The sequence below is a fragment of the Squalius cephalus genome (genome assembly GCF_949319135.1).
Source record: "Squalius cephalus genome assembly, chromosome: 15".
Lineage (NCBI taxonomy): Eukaryota > Metazoa > Chordata > Actinopteri > Cypriniformes > Leuciscidae > Squalius > Squalius cephalus.
Genome location: NC_137136.1, coordinates 6,598,008 through 6,625,000, shown reverse-complemented (window position 1 = coordinate 6,625,000; position 26,993 = coordinate 6,598,008). Strand labels below are relative to the sequence as shown.

Here is a 26,993-nt window from a genome sequence, read left to right as displayed (position 1 = left end):
CTTTTTCATGAGAGGAGAATCAGAGTTAATTTAAACATTCTTTAAGATTAATGGAAGTGCTTTTCAGTGATTTCCTGAGCTCTATTCCTGGGCATCAAACTATTTAACACAGTCTGCCGGTAAACGGTCAGGCCGTTCTTATCCACTTTGACAGCAGTTAACCCCAAAACACCCCTGCCACTTCCCTTGGACAGAAGTAGGGCTTGAAATTATTAAAAAAACAGTCTTTTTTATTATTATTTTTCCACACAGACACTCTAACCTTCATAAAATGTTGATCGTCGACCTTGAGAGGTCAAACTAAATATTATATGAACTTTTTTTTATTCATTTTGTATGAAGCTTGCGACTGTTTTTACAGTTTAACGCCTTGATTTTTCGGTTTCCTCCAGCAAATAAAAAACCTAAGCAAGAAAAAATGTAGGGCGGGACTTGATTTTGTCCATCAGCAATTGATTGGATGGTTGTGGTTTGCTATTGGTCGATGTCATGTGAGTGACAGGTTGCTCCGCCCTCGCGCCAGTAGACATCATCAGAGAAGGGAGGGAAGTTATTTTGATTAAAGATTATGAGAGCATGTGAATTTAAAATGTAAAAAATAAATTAAGATGTGCACAGATAAATAATATATAATAAATACTGCAATATTCCATAAAAAATAAGAATTGTCCATTTTGACCATTTTATGGCGAGATTTGGGGTGGAAACAGAAATCTCTGTTATCTGTTATTATCTTAAGAACATTTTTACACCATAAAGAACCTTTTGTGCAGTGGAAAGGTTCCATTGATGTTAAAGGTTTTTCATGGAACCACCAATGCCAATAAAGAACCTTTATTCCCAGACAGCACATAGTGTCGGCCCAGATCCGGCCCACATCTGGACACATGTTGAATCCAGATGTGGCCCGACACTATGTTGCTGTCTGTGTTTTTAAGTGTAACTAAGTCCTTAATAAATGCATCTTCAAACAGAATAATTAAATATATGTGAACACAAATAAGATTTAAAGGGATAGTTCACTTTGAAATTCAATTTTGGTATGTTTTAGCTTACCTCAAGGGCATCCAAGATGTAGGTGTCTTTGTTTCCGCAGAAGTTTCAATTTTGATATTTTTAGGTCAAACCGTTCTTGTCTGTCAGTCATATAATGCAGGTCTATGGTCACGGTCTCAAAGAGCATGCACAGAGAAGTCCAAATTAAACAATTCCCCATCGTAAGTACACATTGATGGCCTAAGACATGAAACGAGCGGTTTGTGTGAGAAAACGAACAGTATTTATATTGTTTTTACCTCTTGTACACAACCACATCCAAGTGATCTGAGGGTGCGCGCGCTTCCGGCGCTTTCTTCTTCTTGTTTTTTTTTTTACGGCGGATCGCAAACAAATATGTGCATTACCGCACCTATCCCAGAAATGGACCATTGACACTTTCCTATACTTCTTTAACCTATCAACCGACATAAATTCCCCTTATTTACCCGCAGAGAGGATTCATAGAATTTCATCCGGCGCTGCGGAAAAATGACCATTTCTCCCCCATGACAGGAAAAAAAAAACCTCATTTAATTCCGGCGCTTGTGCAGCGCGCACACGTCACACACCAGGAAGCGCGCGCGCCCTCAGATCACTTGGACGCAGGGTTTTTTTTCCTGTCATGGGGGCTGAGAGTGGACGGAGGAGCTGAACATGCGGCGCCAGATGAAATTCTATTAAGCCTCTATGCGGGTAAATAAGGGGAATTTATGTCGGTTGATAGGTTAAAGAAGTATAGGAAAGTGTCAATGGTCCATTTCTGGGATAGGTGCGGTAATGCACATATTTGTTTGCGATCCGCCGTAAAAAAAAAAACAAGAAGAAGAAAGCGCCGGAAGCGCGCGCACCCTCAGATCACTTGGATGTGGTTGTGTACAAGAGGTAAAAACAATATAAATACTGTTCGTTTTCTCACACAAACCGCTCGTTTCATGTCTTAGGCCATCAATGTTACGATGGGGAATTGTTTAATTTGGACTTCTCTGTGCATGCTCTTTGAGACCGTGACCATAGACCTGCATTATGACTGACAGACAAGAACGGTTTGACCTAAAAATATCAAAATTGAAACTACTGCGGAAACAAAGACACCTACATCTTGGATGCCCTTGAGGTAAGCTAAAACATACCAAAATTTAATTTCAAAGTGAACTATCCCTTTAAGTGTGAGTAAATGACACTTTAAATTTTTACTTTTGGGTAAACTAACCTGTTTTTTGAAGATGTTACCTTCCACAAGCTAATGTTAGCAAAGTATTTATGGAAGCGGAGAGACCAACAAAATGCCTCTTATTGCACAAACTTTCCAAGCAGCTGCTCACTTTCGTTTCGTAGTTGTGTAAAGTCAAGACTAATACAGAACTATAACACTCTCTGTTACACAACACAGAACAAATCAGATGCTGCCTCGCTACCATATGGCAGGCCCATTTTGAACATCTAACCTTTTGGGTCTAACGTTAATTCAGACAGAAAGTGCAAATGAGCATTTACAGTTTTCGTGACAGAACATGCTATATGAACCGATCTGATCGAAAAGAACAGCACTGCTGTTACAGTAGCTTTTTATACATTTCACAGCACACTCGTCGTGTTCTACAGGAAATGTCAGACGGCATCCGTGAAAAAGCAGCTTAAAGCTCACCTGCTGTCCTGAGCCTTTCACGGACATCTGCCAGGTAAAGAAGCCAGGGAGGAGGGAAAAAACATGCATTGCACCATAAAAAAAACTATAGGAATGGGCACGAGTATCTAGAATATAAGTCCTTGTGTTCAAATATCTGATGGTAAAGAATATTAGAATATGATAAAGAAATGGGATGCATTTCTAAAATTGTAAATGTTTTTGAGTCTGAGCTAGTTGCGCCAAGGTCATGGGTTTGGTTCCCAGGATTCCCAAGATTGGGGTCAGATTGTTTGCTTTCTTATTTTTTTATTGATACTTTTATGCAGCACACATAAAATGAATCAAAAATGACAGTAGCCTAAAGACATTTATAATGTTACAAAAGATTTGTATTTCAAATAAACACTGTCCTTTTGAACTTTCTTTTCATCAAATAATCCTGAAATGTTTCATGGTTTCCACAAAATAATATTCATTTAAGTTTTTTTAGCCTTATCTATAAGCTAGTGTGCTCCAAAACAATGACAGAATTCACATTTAAAAGATATACAGTAAGCATTCAAAACTTAGTCTATCACTTCTGCCAATATGGATCAATGATTTTGATGACATCACTCTGCACTTCAGCTTCTCATCAGATTTTCTGTGCACTTGTTCACAAATTTACTATTTTCTACCTTTACTGCTTTTCAACATTGATAATAATAAGAAATGTTTCTTGAGCAGCAAATTAGCATATCAGAATGATTTCTCATTCTGGATCTCATGAAGGATCATGTGACACTGAAGACTAGAGTAATGATGCTAAAAATTCAGCTATGCATCACAGGAATAAATTACATTTTAAATTGCAATAATATTTCACCAATATTATGGTTAAAATATTACTGTTTTAACCATATTTTTGATCAAATAATTGAGAACATAAAAACATTAAAAAATCGTACTGACCTCAAACTTTTAAATGTTAACGTCCATGTCCTGTGTGTACTTCACCTAGTCGGTTCAAATACAATCATAAATGTTTTTTTTTTTTTTACTTGACACTTGTCTTAAAAACAATGAGATGTGCTGAAACTGCCAATAAACATCTGACATGTGTAAACCAATAAATAAGTGACGACAGTACATTTCTATACTAAATCACTAAGTCGAAATGTGCAATTTTCATTTCAAGGGTTTGTCATTCAAATGTGCTCATGTCAACACAACACACACTAACAGCAGGTGAGATCAGCCCCATCCCTGTGGCACATGCCCAACATTCCTCTCCTCCACAGGTATTCAGGAACGGAAAATCAAACTAACACACAGCGGTCGCCTCGGATTCAAGGGAGCAGGCATCTGTTTCTATGGAGACATCTCTCCAGGACTGACCTCTGACCCCTGAGCAATGAAGCTGATACAGACATCCCAGCAAAAGAGGGAGAGAATTTGATACCAGGGCTCAGAGAGACACCGCCACTGTGTGGGAAAAGATGGAATCACACTCACTGCTCACAGGGCACTAGCATCGCCCTGCAGATTAGAGGTGTAATGTTTGATAAATGTGTTTTGACTCACTGCATTTTTTTCTAGAGCAGGTTTCACCATCTATCTATCTATCTAACATTCATTTGCTCTATCTATCTATCTATCTATCTATCTATCTATCTATCTATCTATCATTAACCAACTAGCAATGCCCTAGAAACCTAGTTTATTGCCTTAGTAACACCCTAGCAACTTCCTAAAATGCCCTATTAAGCAGCAACCACCCAAAACACCCTAGCAGCATCCTAGCAACTACTCAAACCACCATAGCAAACATCTAGCAATGTCCTAGCAACCACCCAGAACACCTGCTAGTAACATTCTAAAACATTCTACAAGTAAACACAGACAAAAACCAAGCAACTGCCTAGCAGCATCATAGCAATCACTTAGCCAGGCAACCACCCAAAACACCCTAGCAACTACTTAAACAACCATAGCAGCCACGTGACAGCGATTTAAATCACCATGGTAACTTGCCTAGCAATGTCCTAGCAACCACCCAGAACACCTTAGCAGCTGCATAGCAACACCCTAGTAACCGCGCAGAAAACTCAAGCAACTGCGCCTAGCAGCACCACTGAAACCACTTAGGATACGTCTACATTAATCCGGATACATTTAAAAACGGCATTTTCGTTTATAAACACTCTCTGTCCACATTAACGTTTCGGACGTTTCGGTGTGGATGAGAAACTTTTGAAAAACGCCTGAAAACGCTAAATTCACCTTACTGCGCATGCGTAAAACCGCAAGTTATCACGCAATTCTTCTGACAGGATCATTTTATTTAGTAAAATATCTCATCATTCACTGATGCGGTCCAGGTCGCACGCAGTCACCATATGTTTGGTCTAAAACGCAACTGCTCTCATGTATTGCCGCAGGACAGCAAATGTGAGTAAATTCTGTCATCTTTGCAGGACTGTGATGTGAAGAGTGTGCAATGTAGAATATTTTTAGCAACAGTGTGAAAGTGAATAGCACATAACAGGCACAATACTGGTATAAACATGAATATCTATTGGTACAATATGCGTCACATGACTAAATTTACGTCATCGTTTTTAAATACCACCGGTTTCACAGTCCACACTACAACGTGAAAACGACGTTTTCAAATGTATCCACTTTGGAGTGCGTTTTCAAAAAGCTTAGATTTCATTAATAAAAACGCTGTCTCAGTGTGGACGGAAGGCTAAAACGGAGAGAAAAATATACGTTTTCAAACGAAAACGTATTAGTGTGGACATGGCCTTAGTCTAGCAACCACCAAGAATACCCTAACAAACACCTACCAACCATTTAAAAATGTCTAGAAACCACCCAAAACAGCCAATCAATCTTAGTAACAACCCAAACCACCATAACATCCACCTAGCAATGTCCTAGAAACCATCCAGAACACCTTAGAAACTGCTTAGCAACACCCTAGTTATGACCCAGAAATACTAAGCTACTACCTAGCATCACCATAGCAACCACTTTGCCCAGCAACGACCAAGTATACCACAGCAACCATTTAGAACACCTTAGCAACCACTTAGTAACAACCTAGCAACCACCCAGAACACCCTAGCAATGTCCTTGCATATTATCTCCTGTCTGTCTCAGTATTTCTACAGGGACTTTTAGACAAACATTTAGACCAAGCTTTGTCATATTAACATCAAAGTTTATCCTGACCAGAACAACTTTACCCATCAAGTTCTTAATATAATTAACAAATACAGTCACTTTGGGCAAATTATTTCAGCTTCTTAAAAAGTAACAAGAATAACTTGAAGACTGCAGCTGCTCACAAGGAATAATGATTTCTAAACGCATCTATTTGCAAGTTCGAACTTTTTTTTTTCTCAAAGTGTTTTTATTGGACATCTTATCAAACATAAGATAGACTTTACAATACATTTTCTTTTTATGTTAACCAACCCACCCACGAACAATCCCCACCTGTTGCACCAATACACATTAATTTGAGAAAAAAAAAATCATTATATATAAAATCACAAACAATCATTAACATGTTTTAGAGAAGAAAGCACAAGTACGTACAGTAGATTACTCCTCTGAAATTGAGATTAGAGAGGGATCCACCTTCCTAATTTGGTCCAGAACCGGTTGCCATATATCAAAAAATTTATTGGCACAGCCTGCTGTAGCATACCTTATTTTTTCCATGGTCAGATTGTATAAAAGATCAATGAGCCACATTTTAAAAGTTGGAGGAGACTTATCTTTCCATTTAAACAGTATCTGCCGTCGAGCTAAAAGAGTGGTACAGTAAATGCTATGAGGCTTTTGTTGTTTTGATTTAAGTGAAAGTGCTGCGGTACAATGCCGAATACAGAGATCATGGCATCAGGTTCTACGACTGTCCCCAATGTGTCAGAAATAAATTTAAATATAGACTTCCAAAAATCTTCAAGTTTTGGACAGAACCAAAACATGTGAGACAGAGTGCCTGGTTCGACTTCACATCTATCACAGTGAGGATCTATGTCTGATTTAAATTTTGCCAGTTTTACTTTAGACCAATGCAATCTATGAACAACTTTAAATTGGATCACTCGATGTCTTTGACATATTGAAGATGAGTGAATGCTTTTCAATGCAAGTTCGAACTTTTAAACATCGTAGACACACTCTAAAAACACATGAACTCACCTGTTGCTCAGAGGGTCGTTGGGCTTCAGACCAGAGTCGTTGTTGAGGGACGCCTGGCGCAAGAGTCCTGGAGCACGGCTGCGGTCCCCTGGAGGCCCCTGGTACAGCAGCGGGGCTTCCTGCAGTTTGGCCTTCTTCTCCTGCGGAGCCTCTTCGTGGCGGCGCCGAGGGTCACTCGCACCCGGGGGCAGGGCGTCCCCTGGGCCGCTGTAGAACCAGGCCCCTGACTTGGTGAGGATTTCTTGTTGTTTTCGGCACAGGTTGCATACCCACATCACCTGATAGTGACAGAACAGGAAGTTAGAACCAAAGGAGAACACGAGACAGAGGTCAAAACCCCAAATGAGACGGATGAAAACTTGCTGTTGTGGGAGAAGCGAGTCATTCAGTCATTTCGGTTTCAACTTTGAAGTCAGTGAAAATTGGGATATTTGTCCAGAACCTTGTACGCAGGTCCCACAACAAACAGGTTCAGGAAACTGTGATGCTGGTGCGGCTGACAAACAAAACTATCAGAGTACATGTGAGAGGAAATGATGAATGCAAAACAATTCTGACTCAACCAATGGCATGAGTTTGGGGGTGGAGCTACCTGGTTTGTCTGACTAATCGAGTCCTGCAGGGATGACATATTTTTGAAGGCCAATTAACAAGTTAGCAATTAAGCACTGGTTCCGATTAAATGAATATTTTTCATTTCATATCACTTTTTCATACATTGTTGTTGTTTTTTTCATTTTTTTTTTTTTTTAAGTTATACCGTTCTAGAAAAAGGTAGTTACTAACAAGTGGCTAAGAGGTTGTCAGGGACATTAAACATAATCGCAATCAATAGTCCGCAAACACAGCCTTGTTGTGTTTATAACCACACTCATGTAAACTATTCTAACCCGAACTTTCAGGGAAAATGTTTAAAGATTTGAAAGAGTTGACTGAAGCACAATGCTAGAGACATTGGAGTTGTGCGACCATTTTTACTTCTAGCAATTGTATTTAGGCATCACAATTCATAAAAGTTGCATGTGTTCATTTGAGAAGGTTATCATTATTAACCAAATGCGTAAGAATCAGGAACTTTTATTGGTTTGAATTAATCCAATGGAAAAATCCAGTTGGGTTTTCATCGAGGGAACCATAATGCTAACTTCTAGGTTAGCCTACAAAAATAAAGCCACACTACAGCACTCTATAGCAGATGTGGAGTGGGGTGGAAGGTGTTTGGAAACAACTGGTGATTATTACTGTACTCAGGTCTAACTGTACCTTAATAACCTCTCAAAACTCCTGCTTTCAACACTGCAGTCTGAACACCTCTTGAATGTTCATGTCCCACCATCACTGAGGGCATGGCAGCCTGACCTCATTATTTGCCTGACAAAAATGAGCTTAGCAGCCAGTTGGCATCCCATCCAGTTTGCTGGTGGTAATTAAACCTGCTCTCACACAGAGGCTTCCATCCATCCAGCCTGAATACAAAATGCCACATCGGCCCCCGGAAATGATGCATCTCACAAAAGAAATGGACTAGGAAATTTTAATTATTCCACAATTTTCCTAAACAAAGGAGTGGCGGTCTGTTCCTCACATAAAGGCTTGGAATATAATGCACAAGTCGAACTGTACGGATTACTGTAATGGTGATTTTTTTTAAAAGGTTGACAGCCCCTGGTTGGCATTCATTTACTTTCACTGTATGAAAATAGCTGCTCTGTGTTCTTCAGAAGAAAGTGAGCATTACAATAAATAAATGATGACAGAATTTATTTGATGATGAGACCCCACAGTATATCTAAAACCAATAATTATTATGAAACTTGAAAAGTTGGTGTATGAGCTGCCCTATCATATACAATAAAGTGAAAAGGTCACCTCTTTCAACTGGATTTTGATAAGATCACAGTGAGGAATTGCACTGCGACCGGCTCTGAAACATATCGCAGATGGATGTGAGTGTTATTGTGATGAATGTTTGGTCAGTCAGCGATAGACAAGCGAAAAGATGTGTGAGTGAAAAATTTATAAAGTGCTGAGTGAGCTGTCATTGGTGTCAAATGACAGGGGACCTTTCTGGGTGAATCTCATGAAGCCTGTCAAGAACATGTCAGGGTCATGTTTCACCCCAAAATCAAAAGAGAGAGAAAATAAATATTAGATAATAAAAAATATATATTTCATTATTTACATAAGAATTAAAGTAAATGAAAAAAATATTGATATCATATTGACACACTATATAATATAATATAATATAATATAATATAATATAATATAATATAATATAATATAATATAATATAATATAGTATTTATACATCTAATGCCGATACAAATAAAAATCATTTTATTTACATTGTGTGTTTTGGGGGAAAACTGCTTATTTCAATACTGGATTTTAACAAACAACTATTGGCCGATTTCGATAATGATATAACTTTTTTCATTCAAATAGATTACTGTTTTGATCATGTTTTAAATTAGCAAAGTTCAAAAATGCATGCATTAAGGTATACTAGCTAGTTTATTCCTGCATCATCAAATCATCTTCATTGAACATTAATTGGATCCATTTAACATTCAACAGGCCAACATAAATACATAAATACAACAGAATAAAGATATGAAATAAGATAACACTGCTGTATAAATTAAATATATATTAATCCTTATTAAAGTTTTTTAATAAAATGTATTAAATTGTATTTAATTTTTTGTCTTTTGTTGTGTGATTAACATTAAAACAGACAGCAGCGAAGCAGGAATATTAGGCTGCTGTCACTTTAAGAGCCGCACAAATCCAATACACTGATACACACATGAGTTTTATTTCTCAGCTGTTTAGGCTCACTTAAGCCAAAACCGACTGTTTACACTAGGATACTTGCCAAGATGGGCATTTTGATATCATTTTGTGTGAATTTGTCCATTTCAGAGCAAGAATAATCGAAAGAGAACTCAATTAAGTATATTCACGCTGTCTGACACTGCTTTCTGGGCATGCGCTTTGGATTTTGGTACACAGCGAGTACCAAAATGAGTTCTCTTTTGCACCGTCTTGCAATTGAATATCTAAATAGACAAGGCTAAAAAACAAGTGCACATGATAAACTTTTGTGACGATGCAGCACTGGTCTGACTGGGACAGTAAATGTCCCGTCAGTTGTCCCAAGTGTTGTTCACGCTGCACCAGGCAGTCCGTATTGTCGAGCCCAGCTATATTTTGAACAGGTTTCATTTTGTTTTGGCAAAATTGAATTATTGTCAGTATTTAATTATTTTACCCAGAGAAAAACATTGGGTTATGCAACAAACATTACACAATTCAGTGCCTTCATGCAGACAATTAATCAAGACCATCAAATGATCGACCTATAAATATACACAGCAATGCCAATAATGCTTACAATGCTTATTTCTTTAAATAAATAAATACATACATAAATAAATCATTTTTAATTAATGCAATATTTGCAATTTGTAAAACATGATATTTGGTTCCCTAACTACCTCTGAGAGGTACTGTATGTAAAATATAAACATTAATATGGAGCTAGAATATTACTGTATACAGAATAACCGGAGAGGCTGTCCTGGGCCGCTGAATATTTTATAGATGTTTGATAAAAGTAAGGAAGTTCATGATGAGGGGAGCGTTATCATTCACCAGCTAAAACACTGCCTGCAGGTGGAATATGAATAATTAATGAGGTTCTATATTTAGAGCCCAGCAGCTTGTAATAGACTGGATGCATATTCTTAGGTTTTATTTTTCTCTGAACTTAATAAGGATCTGTTAAGCAGTGTTAATTATGCAGTGACAGAATCAAAATAGACAGATCTCTAAGAGGAAAAGAACATATGCAGCTCAGTTCTCTACGGGTATGTCACGTTGTCGAACAATGTCTCTATTATTAGCTGAAATATTAAAGATCAATATGCAAATTAAAGATCAGTATGATTTAATAATTCAAGCTGTTTAGATTATGAGAACCGGTTACAACAAGCTGTTAAGATTAAAAGAACAAATCAAGAAAATCATCTTTTTTTAATGATTAACAGTTTTCCAAATAACAATATGCAGCTTTTTTTCTCATTGCCCAAATCTCAATAACATAATTAAAGCTTAACGATAATCATTGTTGCCATGCTTACCCATGTCAGCTGCGTATTGTTTGGTCCAGTTGGATAAAACTGATGTTCCAATAACTGAATTCAGAACTCACAGACTGCTTCACACGGTTTTATATGCCAAAGTCCTGCGTAACGGTTGACCTTTGAGAGTTGGGGATCAAATGCTCCTTCAGCTGTCAAGATTGTGCTTCAGTTCAAAAAAGATTAATCCTGAGATCAATCTAAGTTGTCAAAAATAATAAGCAGTGAAATAAAAGCAATTGCTTGTGCAGGAAGACGATTGAGCGATCGCAGCGGCACATAATCATGTTTTTGTCGCTGAGCATCACTAACACGGGTCTCATTACCGATGCATGTGAGCGCGCAGCTCCACTGGGGCTGAGTCTGACTCATTACTCATGCACAACGCTCACTAACTCTCTTCAAAGGACGCTGATGAAGATAGAAGCACTAACTTCAGCATCAAGATGTTAAATCACGGATGTACATCAGATAGTAAAGTTGCAAAACCAATCACTGTATAAGTAATCTTTGGCACTGTTTTCATTCATAAAAATGTCTCTAATTTTTAAACATGTTTTAAACTCATTTTTTGCTGTGGGCGTAGCCTGGTGGTCACTTCCTGAGCAAACCCCACCTGTTCTCCCTACCACTTCCTGTCACCTGTCTACTGCCCTATATAGAAGTAAAATAAGAACTAATCATATACGGGAGACTGGGGCTAGTTGTCACACTTTATAATCCAGTGAATATTTCTGAGGGTAAAAGCCCAAAGTAGAGGCATGGGACCCAACAAAACAGAGTGTGGCGCAGAAGAAGATAAAATAAGCTAAATAAGTGTGTAAGAAACTCGATTTTAGAGAATAAAACGATTTGACCGACTCCCGCTAAATAAAATTATCTAAAAACAAATACATTGTCATTCGTCTATTACACAAAAGCAACAAGTGTAAACGATCCTACTCAACCCACTCCGAGCGGAATTCGAACCTGCGTCTCCGGCATGGGAGGCGGGCGCACTAACAAGGATGCTAAAGACCGCAGTTTCTAGCATCAGTCGCCAGCACACCTCTTGACATCAGGGGAGTGAGGTTTATACGCCTAGCTCTTACTAGCTTGCCTCTGTTACACTCACCCCCCTAAACCTCACTCCCATACGGGTCACGGCACCAAATACAAATACGGCACCAGCACACCTCTTGAGATCAGGGGAGTGAGGTTTATATGCCCAGCTCTTACTAGCTTGCCTCTGTTACACTCACCCCCCTAAACCTTACTCCCATACGGGTCACGGCACCAAATACAAATACGGTGCCAGCACACCTCTTGAGATCAGGGGAGTGAGGTTTATACGCCCAGCTCTTACTAGCTTGCCTCTGTTACACTCACCCCCCTAAACCTCACTCCCATACGGGTCACGGCACCAAATACAAATACGGCACCAGCACACCTCTTGAGATCAGGGGAGTGAGGTTTATATGCCCAGCTCTTACTAGCTTGCCTCTGTTACACTCACCCCCCTAAACCTCACTCCCATACGGGTCACGGCACCAAATACAAATACGGTGCCAGCACACCTCTTGAGATCAGGGGAGTGAGGTTTATACGCCCAGCTCTTACTAGCTTGCCTCTGTTACACTCACCCCCCTAAACCTCACTCCCATACGGGTCACTGATCAACCCGTTCCGAGCGGCATTTGAACCTGCGTCTTCGGCATGGGAGGCGAGCACACTGAGAAGGACGCTAAAGACCGCAGTTTCTAGCGTCAGTCGCTTTTTGAGGCTAGGGGAGTGAGGTTTACATGCACAGCTCTTACTAGCTTGCCTCCGTTACACAAGCATAACAAAAATATTAAATAAAAACTATTTACAGGCATGAGCATAGGCAGAGCGTGTGTAAGGCTGGGCAAGGTTTTAGAGGGAAAAGCTGCCCATAACTGCTCTTCTAGGATCAGTTTTCTCCATATAGCATATTGGCGAAACAGATTTGGCAAGTGATCAAGTGTGTATCTCGTTGGAACGACACGAGGATGAGTAAATCACAAAAAAGGTTTTAATTTTTGCGTTAACTATTCCTTTAAATCTTGCACATAAAAAAAAATACGAAAATAAAAGTAGATCCAGGCAGCAGTTTGCCCCAATTTTACCCACTAGCTTCAGTGTAAGTGAAAAGCATCAGTGGTGAAATCGGCTCTTTTTCCATCAGCAATTTCTTCTCTTTACCAAATGCTGACAGTTGTGGTGAAAGAGATCCTGTTGTCTGAGACGGCATCAATATTTACAGCTCCCGGTGTCTCGTGCAGCGAGGGGAGCTGTCGGACATCACACACTGGAACATGATAGTGGAGCTGAGTCGAGATCTGGCGACAAACATGAGGCAATGTCTGCGTTCACTACGACTGACGGAATAAATATCCATCCGAAATCTGCGTGATGAAGATGGGAAATGATAGCCAAGATATCTAACTTCACTGCCACTAAAGTTTATTTAGAAATGAATAAAACTGTTTTAAATGCAATAGATTTTCAATCTATAGTAATTTTAATATGCACTTTGCTAATTTTTTATTATTTCTATTTAGCTTTAATTTGTTTCTATTTCAGTTTGAGTTATTTTAGTACTTCAAATAAAAATGCATTTCAGTAACATTATTTAACTTCAGTAAGTTGCCACATTTCTAATTTTCAAGTTTAAGTTTTAAATTTATATTTCAGTTTATTTCAGCTTTATTTCAATTAGCAAAAACATCTGTTAATGGTTTTAGTTTTGCTACAAAGGCACTGATAAGTAAATGCTTTTAATTTTAAAGTCCAAAACTGTCAATGCGGCCAGTGAAACATCAACAACAATATACTTTTGTACTGTCTAAGCAGAACGGAACGAGCGTAAACAGCCTTCAGTTATTATCAGAATGATTGATATTCAAATGGTAAGCAAGCGCTGCTTTGTTTATGGTTTGTATTTCTTCAGTCCTATAGTTTCAGTTTCTCTCTTGAATGATGAATACAGACTATTGATACCTGCTGGTATAGACAGTTGATATAGGTGCAGAACGCACATGCTACTGTAGGCTTTCGTCGCCGCAGGTTCTTACGTCAGCTTGGTGTATCACGGTCTTAATGGAGTAAACCACAGAGGGCAGAAACAGAATCCAGTCACTAAGAATCGTCCAGCAATTCAATCCTCTGCTGGGCAACCGGATAAAAGCTCGACACGGCCCTGCCAATGCTGAGATACAGTACAACAGATCTCCAGTACCGGAAAACGAAAGGAAACAGAACTACGGAGCAGAGAACCCAGAGCCCAAATATCAGGCAAACATATCTCTGATATCTTAATATCTCTTTTTTCTCTATTAGTTCTATTAGATTAAACAAACTGAGACTTTTACCTTCTGCTTCTCAGATTTTTATACTGAGAAAAACACCCCAATAACAACACATACCTCCTTTAGAGTGTCAGAATAGATCACAATATTGTCTCAAACTGTACTCAGATTTTTTAGCTATATTCATTATGGAAATGAACAGCTTTCATTTTATGGAAAACATAATTTTATATATATTTTTTTAATTTCACATTTACATCAGGACACTTTATGGTAATGAATGGCCGTTTACTTTATGGAAAACATATATATATATATATATATATATATATTTTTTTTTTTTATGTTTTATATTTACACATCTTGACACATTATGCTAATGAATAGCCTTCTTTTTTTATGGAAAACTAATTAATAGATTTTTAATTTTATATTTATACATCTGGAAACATTATGGTAATGAATAGCTTTCATTTTTTTTAATGGAAAATGTAATTTTATATTATATTTTTACATTATGGTAATGAATGGCCGTTTACTTTATGGAAAACATATATATATATTTTTTAAATGTTATATTTTATATTTATACATCTTGACACATTATGGTAATGAATAGCCTTCATTTTTTATGGAAAATTATTTAATAGATTTTTAATTTTATATTTATACATCTGGAAACATTCTCTTTTTTATGGAAAATGTAATTTTATATTTTTGAATTTTATATTTATACATCTGGACACATTATGATAGTGAATATCCTTTGTTTACTTTATGGAAAACATAATTGCATTTTTAATATAATATAATTAACATAATTGGATATATATACTGTATATAGACACATTATGATAATGAACAGCCTTTTCTTTATGCAAAACATAAATATGTTTAAATATCTTTTATTTTTCCAAGTTTTTGAATGACCTGGGGTCTCATTTATAAAGCGTACGTACGCACAAAACGGGGCTGGAAACGTACGTACGCCAGTTCCCACGCAAAGGTTGTGATCTATAAAAAACAAACTTGACGGGAGAATGTGCGCACCTTTAAGCAAACTTTGAGCCGTGTGTACGCACATTCTGGAGACAAAGGGAATTGGCGACACCGATGGTGAGCTGGAGTTAAGTGTATTTTTGGTCACTTTTAGACAGAAAATCGAAAGAAATTAAACATATACAGAAAGATAATACAAATATAATTTCACTCACCAAGCCTGTCACTTGAAGCAAATATCCATTCCTTCTTAAATGTCCGCGCCAGCGAGCGTGTTGAGCCGTTTAGTGAAACTGACGCAAATAACAGTTTAAATAAATAAAATAATGATTTAAACTATGTTTTAGCCTACTTCTGATATAAACATTTAGATTAAATATGCCATTCAAATTAATGGAGTTAAGCACTTAAACATGAAATCATTACTGAGAAGTTACAACATTTTTATATTCAAATTCAGTCAATAGAAATATTTGTTGTGGATGCGATGTTTTTGAACACTTTTCCTGTGGCATGCTGTGTTTTAATGTTTTAACCACAGAGATAATTTCTTATCATGATAATACAAGATTGTCTGAGAAAATAGTTTCGTGCAAATAATGCCCAAGGCCTATCTGTTTACATTAAAAATATAAATCAATTAAAAATAAAATTCGGCCAGTGGAAAAGATTGAGAAAAACTTTCTCTGAAATGTATTTTACACTATTTGATTTATGTATTCAAAAACAAGGCAAACATAGGCAACTACTTGATTTTTATTAATGTAATGTGTCTTGTACCGTTAAACGTTATCACGTGGATGAATAATCATATGCAAATGATATGCAGATGAGGATCTGCATAGTAAAACTAGGCGTTGTAAGCTCCATATATGGTTATTTCGGGGAGGAGACGCATGTACGCACAATCTTCCTCTGACTGGGATTTATAAAGTGAATTCTGCGCAGGTTCTGGCGTACGAACGGTTTTATAAATCTGAATATTTTTTGGCGTACGCCATTTTTGGCTTTCGGGCGCACGTACACTTTTAGTAAGGTTCCTACGCACAGTTTTATAAATGAGACCCCTGGGCATGTTTCCATGAGATTCACCCATATACTTCCATATTACTGGGCTTTATCAAGACGAGTTAGACCCACAGGTTTGTGTGAGTGAGATGCATAGGGATCGGCATAACTCTGAAGCGGGACGTGTGTGACAGGTAACACTCCACGTGAACCTGCTGCATCACCATCTGTGCTCAAGGGAACACGAGAGCATTTCTATTGTCCTTCTGCACAAAGAGCTGCGCTGCCGGCCAGCCTGGACCCGGACGCAACACTTTTACTACACTGTACTCATGCAGACAAAACAACACACACAATAAAGAGGTCGCTGTTTAATTGCTCAGTGAGTTCTCATTTAAGGATCAACTTTGTTAATAAACTGAAACTATAAAAGGAATATACAGAATGTGAGATTACTGAGGTTGTTTTCTCATGCGAAACATCTGAAGCAGGCGATTTAAAGCAAAAGATAAAGAAAATAAAAAATATCTTAGTGATGTTATCAAATTCGAGGAAATATGGAAACATGATAACACGATTTTTCCTTTTTGTAATAACCACAACAAGATTGAAAGCATTCACAAAGTTGTTTCATACAAAGCTGTTGATGTGTTTTTCCCTTGTAAAACTATATGAAAAGGTGCTGATGTTGAAATGAGGGGTGATACAATGTCATCGACCAGTTGACCATGTGAATCAAAACCATTTCTCATTTAGTTCAGGTTCTGTAAGCGATTTCAGCCATTTTGCTAATATTTTGCTTTCACTGTCAAAATTGACAAAAAATTTATATATATCAAAAATAAAATGAATATAAAAAAATATATATATCTCGAATATATATATATATAATATATGTATATAAAAATATATATATATAAAAAAATATATATTTAAAAATATAAATATATATATATATATATATATATATATATAATTTAATGTTATTAAATAAAAATATAACAATTTGAAAAATACTCTAAAAATACTGATTTTTAATAAATTAAAAGTATATGAATTACCTTATAATTAGATTTTTTTTAAATCACACACACACACACACACACATATATATATATATATATATATATATATATACACATATAAGTATATTTCATATATTTTTGTAATAAAAGTATATTGTATAAAAACTGTTAAAAATGATGCTTAAGTAAAAGACAAATGGTTGCCAAATGTCATCCCATTCTGCTTTAAAAAAAATGTACATCATCATTGTGTATTTTCTTTAATTTTTTTAAAGTGTAACTTTAACCACACACACTCCAAAAACCCATCCTAAAAAGACATGTAGAGTAATCAAGCAAAGCTTGTTTCTGGTTGGCTAAAAAAAGAGCCTTCAATGTCCTTTCTCCCTTTGCAAGGCTCGATTTAGGTGTGCTACTCCAAAGACTATACATTTATATTTATATAATAATAGTAATCGCTTACAGCACCTTTAATGTGAAATTATCTAAGCTAAATATCAAAACATAGACAAGAAAAAAGGATTCTGACCACTTTATCCTCCTGTTGCAATTCCACAGAGGGAGGAAAAGCAAGAGAGAAAGACAAGGGGGGAAAAGAAGAGGGGAGAACAACTGAGTGACATTCAGACACACATAAAGAGATGTTCATGTACTACAGCAGCGAATCACATCGCCGCTTATTACTCTGAGCAAAGTCATTTAAAAGCACCAAGACTGCGCTGGGAGACAGACATCAAAAGGTTAGATAAGAAGTTTCTGTCCTGATACATCCATCGCCTCGGTCAAAACACAGGGAGTATCACCCTCTAGTGGCCATTGTGTTCACTGCTCAATCCTCAGCAGCCAGGGAGAAAAGAACTCTTCCACAGGAGGAAAGATCAGACGTGTTACAAAGAGCTGACTGATTTCTGTATGAAATTTCATAAGTAAAAGATCATGCATTCATAAGTTCCATTTATTTGAACAAAAAAACATAACTTTTAGCATATATAAACAGTCACATTTCTCAAAAACCCTTTATCTCTCCTGTAAATATTGTATATACTGAGAATACTACTCAAACTTTTTTTGCAGTATGCATACTAAGTACAGTATGCACATTTTCAGTGCAGTATACTACCGAAACTCATGAATACTGTATCCCACAATGCAATGCACACATCATTTGATAAATGATATCAAATGCAGTTTTTAACATCATCTTGACTTATGATTGTATCATATATTAAAACAAATGGCATATTTTTGCTCAGTTTGAGCGTTTGAATAGATCACCATTTTGGTGATGATATGTTTTGTGGGCGGAGCTTACCTAGTGGCAGAAAGTGACAGTTCTACAGTAGACGTCTATAGACCTTATGTGCCAGAGAACAAGGGCGCGGTCATCTTTAAATTTTCAGTTTGAACTTCCATTTTTGTGGTAGCTCTGTATATTTCTATGACTTCACTGTTGAAGAGTAATTAGCTGGTGAAGTGGATTTACTTATTTTAGAGTTAACGAAAGTCATAAGCATTGTAATGTTTGAAGCAGATGTCATTAATGTCAGTAGACGGGTAAGATTTTAAAAGGAGGGGTTCATTCATTAATCCGTTAGATCTTACCTTCATGCTGTGGAAATACAAACCATATAGAGCATAATGAGCGCTGTGCTGAACAGAGGCGGGGCTACGTAAGGTCTATAGAAGCTATAAAAATGAAGACATTTTTTTTTTCTTGTCCATTTTCTTCCACTTGTTATCACTGCCACTTGTTCTTCTGCCACCATAGTGCACTGCAGTGACATAACTGTGACGTCCTCTTCCAAATGGTCTATATAAAGTTGAGTTCAAGCCATGTCATAATTACCGTTACTAGGGGCGGTTATAGACCGTTTTAAGGAGGGCTTTAGCCCCACTGTCTGTCGCCTCAAACCCCCTAAAACTACAATCACCTATCTGAAAGAATGGGCCAGTATTGCTTCAAGAAAGTTTATAATTTTCACATTTTTTAAAGGATTAGTCCACACCAGAATTAAAACTTCCTGATAATTTACTCTCCCCGATGTCATCCAAGATCTTCATGTCTTTCATTTTTCAGTCGAAAAGAAATTAAGGTTTTTAGGAAAACATTCCAGGATTTTCTCCATATAGTGGACTTCAACGGGAACCAACGGGTTGAAGGTCCAAATTGCATTTCAACGCAGCTTCAAAGGGCTCTTCCGGAATAAGGGTCTTATCTAGCGAAACGATCGGTCATTTTCTAAGAAAAAACAATAAAAATGTATATACTTTTTAACCACAAATGCATGTCTTGCACGCATTACGTAATCACGTTGGAAAGGTCACACGTGACGTAGGCGAAAGTACGAAAAACTCCCTTTTGTAAAGGGTATTTGACTTAGTCTTTGCACATTCTCTTTTTAAACACTGGCTCGATGCTAAGCCTACGTCCACCTACGTCACAACGTGACTACGCAATGCATGAAGTCGTGGACGTGCATCGCAGAGCTAGCGCAAGATAAGCATTTGTGGTTAAAAAGTATTTTTTTTTTTTGGAACCAATCGTTTCGCTATATAAGACCCTTATTCCTCGGCCGGGATCGTGTAGAGCCCTTTGAAGCTGCATTGAAACTGCAATTTGGACCTTCAACCTGTTGGTTCCCGTTGAAGTCCACTATATGGAGAAAAATCCTGGAATGTTTTCCTCAAAAACCTTCATTTCTTTTCGACTGAAGAAAGAAAGACATGAACATCTTGGATGGCATGGGGGTGAGTAAATTATCAGGAAATTGTAATTCTGGAGTGGACTAATCTTTTAAGTCTTATCATTCTACACACTCAAGTGATTTTAAGCCATCCAAGTGCAAGCCACTGTGAAAGTAACTTCATTCAAATTCATTCATTTCAACTTTAATACTTGTTAATATAATACAATGACAAATTTCTGTTAGTCAAACAGTAGCCTAAATGTGTACCGATTAACTGTACTGCAGAAACACTGGTATCATTGTATAGTTTATAAAGTTATTGTATTGACTTGGTACCAATTTAAGTAATAGTAGGGTACTTTTGACTTCTTATAATATAGTGGTGACAATTTACAATTTACACTTAGGCAATAGTCTCTTGCTACACATTCTCACCTGAAGATCAAATCCTACCGCCCCTGACTGTAACGATTCTGGGATGCATTTCCCAAAAGTATCGTAAGCCTATAGATCGCACAGAGCCATTGCCACCAATGGTCTCTACGATCAACTTAGCTCACGATGCCTTTGAGAAATGCAGCTCTGAACTGTAAAAAAGCCTTCATGTGCTTGTTGAATTTGTAATGACAACTTGTAAACTTTTTCTGTTTTTCAATTTTTCTAAGAGCAACAATTTGTACCACGTGTGGCCGCTGTACCAGATTTAAGGCGTGTTCGACTCCAATCGGTGTATGACAGCAAAGTCCCGCCGAAAACATACAGAGAGCTTTTTTAATTACGACATGCCGTGAACACAGCATAAAATTGAGATGTTTTTCCTCCTCGAGTGTGAGCTTACAATTCTCCTCTATCATACTATATGTTACCCTGGTCCACAAAACCAGTCACATGGGGCAATTTTTGGAAATTGAGATTTATACATCACCTGAAAGCTGAATAAATAAGCTTTCCATTGATGTATGGTTTGTTAGGATATGACAATATTTGGCCGATCTGGAATCTGAAGGAGCAAAACAATCGAAACATTGAGAAAATCTCCTTTAAAGTTGTTCATTTATGTTCACGATTGTGCTGTATTCACTCACAAAAATAAATGTTTTATATATTTACGGTAGGAAATTTACAAAATATCTTAATGGAAGATGATCTTTACTTAATACCCTAATGATTTTTGGCATAAAAGAAAAATCAATAATTCTGACCCGTACAATGTATTGTTGGCTATTGCCACAAATATACCCGTGCGACTTATGACTGGTTTCGTGATCCAGGGTCACATATAAGCCATAAAAGCCATATGTATCAAATATGAATGTTCAATAAACTTGAAAATGTTAAAAAATTCTGACTATCATCACATATGTCAAGCTTTACAGGGTTAAAAATGCAAAATAACCATGTATTTTCTAAGATGATAATGAGACACCACTCGCTGGTTAAACATGCAGCCTAATAAGGTCATGTTGCATCATTGTAGCATACTACCGTTAGCAACGTTTCTCACTTCACAAGTTATTTATAAAAAATACTAGGCAGTGTATGGCGTAAAGTGCACAGTATGTGGTGAGCAACTAGTATTCTATTCTGAACACATCTCTACACTATCAGTGCTTGTGTGTACGTCTGTGTTACGCTGTACCTTATTCGAGCGTAGTGAAACTCTTCCTCCACAGCGAGCACAGAACTTGGTTTGGCAATAAGAACAGAGGTGGCCACAGCCGTCGGCAAACTTGGTTTTATGGCAGATTCCGCAGATGGGGGCGTCAGTCTTCTGCTCCTGGGTGGTCTGTGCCTCGTCCCCCATCTTCTTTACCTGATCCTTATACATTTCAAATTGCTGGTGCAATTTCCTGCGGGGAACAGAACACAGCCAATCAGAACACAGCCAATCAGAACACGGCAAGAAAACATGTTACAAGTTTAAAGCTGTTAGTTCACCCAGAATTAGAAAATTCTGTCATCATTTACTCACCCTCATGTCGTTCCAAACCCGTAAGACTGTCTTGATCTTTTTAATGAAATCCGAGTGCTTTCTGTCCCTCCATTGACAGCTACGCAAATGACACTTTGATGCTTCAAAACATTCATAGAGATCATAAACTAATTCATATGAATTGAGCGGTTTAGTCAAAATATTCTGAAGAGACTCGATCACTTTATATGATGAACAGATTTAATTTAGGCTTTTCTTCACATTTAAACATTGATCAGTGAACATAAACAAAAGGTCAAACGTGATGCGTAACTCGAGAATGAACCTCATTGGTTCTCCATTGTCAAGCGTACATGTTTGAGCTTCTGTTTACCACAACTGATGTGTGAGTTGAAGAATGTTTATGTGAATGAAAGCCTAAATTCAATCTGTTCATCATATAAAGCAATCAAGTCTCTTCAGAAAATGTGGACTAAACCGCTCAATTAATATGGATCAGTTTTACGATCTCTTTATGAACTTTTTGAAGTGTCAAAGTGGTAGTTGTGTAGCTGTCAATGGAGGGACAGAAAGCTCTCAGATTTCATTAAAAAGATATTCATTTGTGTTCTGAAGATGAACAAAAGTCTTACAGTTTTGGAACAACATGAGGGTGAGTAATTAATGACAGAATTTTCATTTTTGGGTAAACTAACCCTTTAACATTATAAGAAACAGGACACATTGCTCTTTCATAGCTCATGAGACTTGTTTCATTCAAATATCAACATATTTCAGTTATTTATCCTAAAATGCTAATATATATATATATATATATATATATATAAACACAAGACACAAGTGAGACAATTAGTGGCATACAGTTAAATACGAGCTATAAAACTAACATGACAAAAAGTTTAAAAAGTCAAAAAAAATTATTTTATTTTTAAATTAACATTTTTATTCAGCAAGGATTAATTTAATGGACAGTATAAATACATGTATAATGTTGCAAAATGTTTATATTTCAAATAAATTCTTTAATATATGAAGTAGCATAACTGTTTTCAACTTTGATTATTGTAAAAAAATATTTCTTGAGCAGCAAATCAGCATATTAGAATGATTTCTAAAGGGTCACGTGACACTAAAGAATTCAGCTTTACCATCACAGGAAAAAATTATATCTTAAAATATATTCAAATCAAAAACAGTTATTTTTAGTTGTAATAATATTTCACAACATATTTTGATAAATGCAGCCTTGGTGACTATTAGAGACTTTAAAAAACAAAATGCACCGACCCCGTACTTTTCAAAAAGTATTTTAAAATAATTTCCTACATGAAAAAAAACTGTTCTTTTGAACTTTCTATTCATCAAAGAATTTTGAAAAAAAATTGTACACAACTGTTTTCAACACTGATAATAATAATGAATGTTTCTTGAGCATCAAATCATCATATTATACTGATTTCTGAAGGATCATGTGACACTGAAGACTGGAGTAATGATGCTGAAAATTCAGCTTTGATCACAGGAATAAATGACACTTTACTGTATATTCACATAGAAAACAGCTGTTTAAAATTGGAATAATATTTCACAATATTACTGTTTTTGTTTGTATTTTTAATCAAATAAATGCAGCCTTGGTGAGCAGAAGATACTTCTTTTAAAAACATTAAAAATCTTACTGACCCCAAACTTTTGAACGGTAGTGTATATATATATATATATATATATATATATATATATATATATATATATATATATATATATATATATATATATATATATATATATTTTTTTTTTTTTTTTTTTTTTTTTATTGAACCATATACAATATCAGAAAATGTTTTTAATTTGTTTTATATAAATCCTGAAAACAGGCATATTGTTCTGAAAGAAAAGCCACATTCACAATGAAATATCTGTAGAATCACTATAATGGTGTTGTTGTTTGTCATGAAGCTCTGATTAAACTCTCTATAGGTGTCAGACAGACACTCAACACTGACGAGAACTTTCTGTTCTTCGCTTTACTTCATCAGCAATTAAAGCATCATGTGCAGCCTAGAAACTATTTGTGGCTGAACGCTTTCAATCCAGATGACAAAGATAACACATCAGGCTCACGTGCAACACCTCATATAGACTGCAACAGCTTTAGACATGTCAGCAGTAGCTCATGCGATAACTGCTGCACCACAGTTCCCACTACAAAACCTGATCATTTATCAATATATTCAGATACATATCAACTTGATCTTGAGCTAGCAGATCAGCTTGAGGGACTTTTATTTTAGGGTGACGTTTAATCATGTACCCACTCATTACCGTAAGAGAGCGGAGGGGGTCAAAGGCTTGAGACGGACCCTGAAACGCTAGCTGAATGCATGCATGATGCACATGCATTTTGTATGTCGCCTGTCAATCAGCCGTAGTCGTGGAAACCAAACACTGGGGGCTAACGCCATAAGCTGCCTATTAGAGGAGGTTTGGTCCCACATCTGCCCCTGCAACATTCATCAGCAGGCTGAATTATTGAGCACACTGATCTCTTTACTACGGCAGAACGCCTGGGTGTTACCCAGAATTCCCCTGCTGGCCACCTCCCACCAAACATGAGCATTCTCACGCCAATCACTAGCTCTGACAGGAGACTTTGAATACTTAATGCTAAGGAGTTTGTTTCCTGTAAATTTAATTAATACAAATTTCACTGAACTTTTGTCTTTTTGACTTCAGCATAAACAAAACTGTAAAAAAAATAAAAAAAGTTGACAAACCATGCTTGATTCACAATAATAGACTTCTATGATAGACTTGGTGGGTGTGGTGTCATAGCTGGGGGTGTGGCTTGGGGCGGAGTCGGCGTGGGGGAAACCAATCCTTTCCCACTCACTGAAAAGAATGGCGTTAACCCAGTATGGCCTATGTAGAATGACTTCTGCCGCTCGACAGAACAAATACATAGAAAAACTGAGCCGTATTGTCTGGACAGTATCTGTGACTGGACAAACGAACCAACGGATTTGCAAGATATGTAATTTTCTCGTAAAAATGCATGCTGCTCCCTCAAATATTACACTCCACTTCATACATCACCCAGTCTTTCGATGAAGAACTTTATTCAGTGTTCCTGAATTTAATGGATTAAGAGTATGTATTACATTTAACATTTTAAAATGATCATTAAACAGTCTTGTGCTATGAAATGATTATTTTTTCTGAATATGCCGTGTGCAATGCAAAGGTATAAGTTTGTTTGGGCTAGAATATAAACATGAAATGCGCAGTCTAATGTCAAACGTTAATTTACCGCAGTAGGCTACCACGTTTAACAAACATTTGTCAAAAGCATAAAAGCCAGTTATTGATGAGCTGTTTAGCATCAATTACGCAGGTTTAGATAAAGTTTAGACATCCGTCAGTTTTCTGTTGTCTTGCATGCATGTTGCTTTATTTGTTAATTTATTCGTTTTTCTTTACAGAATTTCAGCATTTGCATTTTACAAAGTTTTTGTGGGCGTTCCCAGTTATGCCAACCAAGTCTATACCTGGAGAAAGCTAGCCATTAGCATTCCCATGTATCACAATGGCTTATTTAGCCCGTTTCACACTTTTAAGAGCCCTACAAAATATTGGTCACTGGTACTAGTATACTATTCTTCTACTATAATAAAAATACTGGAGATACATGTCAGAATAAGCTGCTAGTTTTGACCAGGGCTATTATTGTGAACTAAAACTATTAATAACATCGATAGCTGCAAAAAAAAAAAAATTATAAAAATTAAAATAGGCAACTCACTGAAATAAGTTTAGTTTAAGTTGAAGCACAAAAATTACTAACTGTAAATAATAACAAAAATAAATAAAATTTACCAGAGTTTTGACCAGGGTTACTATTAAAATCATTGTTAGCTGCAATAAAATAAAATAAAATAAAATAAAATAAAATAAAATAAAATAAAATAAAATAAAATAAAATAAAATAAAATAAAATAAAATAAAATAAAATAAAATAAAATAAAATAAAATAAAATAAAATAAAATAAAATAAAATAAAATAAAATACTGCATTGGCAACTCAATTAAATAAGTTTAAGTTGAAGGACTGAAATTACTAACTGTAAATGAATAAAAAAAATAAATAATAAAACATAAAAAATTTAACCTAAAGAGTAATATTTTTAAAAAAAATAAAAAAAAGGCTGAAGCACTTAACAAAAATACAAAAAATTGAAGTAAAATTAAAATATAAAAGTAAAGGTTAATTAACATGTTTTATTCAAACCGTAACATTATATAAATAAACTATAACATTGGTTTTTACTGACCTTCAATGAAAAAAAAAAAACTGTCTTTTTACCAACAGGTTCTTCTAACTTTTTAAAGCTAACTAGCCAACCTGAACTCCACCAGACATCATTTCTGTTTAAGACAGTGACTTTTCACCCCTCTAGGATCAAGTCACACCAATGAGCAGGTCTGCTTTCAACGACCCCTTGACCTCTGCCCTCTTACCCTCAGAACATGTGGATATACAGTACCACTCACTGTCTGACCCCTTGCTCCGCTCTCAGATACACGTCACATACCCTTTAACAAAACGCAATATTATATTCTAGTCAGTGACACGAGACAGTCTTCTGTCAGAAAGAAAGATCATACTGTATGTGTTTGAATTGACATGATGACAAATTTTCTATTTAACACCAGCATCTATCCTCGCATATGCAGCCGGGCTCCAGACAGCAGTCAGGTGGATGATGGGAAGGCTGGAGGAGCTCCAGAGGTCTGACAGGTGCGCTGGCTCAGGTAGCATTACAGACAGCTGGAGAGCATAACCCATAATATAACCATACGCCATTCTTCACGTCTCATCTGACACACAGCAGATAGAGAAGTCAAAGAAACACGAGCCAGTACACTGATACGGACTCCCTTTATGAGTGACACCGTGGCCACCTGAAGACCTGCGCTTTACCTGTTTAAGCTACTAATAAATTTGTAGTCGACTTCAGTGTAA

The 26,993-nt window shown here is 36.5% G+C and overlaps 1 protein-coding gene across 21 annotated transcripts in view; it reads right to left on the bottom strand.

The window, feature by feature from the left end:
- rims2a (regulating synaptic membrane exocytosis 2a) overlaps positions 1-26,993 on the bottom strand; it is a 190,092-nt gene that overhangs the window by 135,406 nt on the left and 27,693 nt on the right. For 17 of the 21 annotated variants that reach the window (XM_079893722.1, XM_079893732.1, XM_079893733.1 and 14 more), the window contains 3 exons: positions 21,680-21,890; positions 17,883-17,894; positions 6,866-7,143 (listed from right to left, as the gene is read on the bottom strand). In XM_079893722.1, coding sequence (XP_079749848.1) covers positions 6,866-7,143; positions 17,883-17,894; positions 21,680-21,890 — 501 coding nt within the window. The remainder of the gene's footprint in view (positions 1-6,865; positions 7,144-17,882; positions 17,895-21,679; positions 21,891-26,993) is intronic. The other 4 variants (XM_079893725.1, XM_079893713.1, XM_079893719.1 and 1 more) reach the window with 1 other exon arrangement.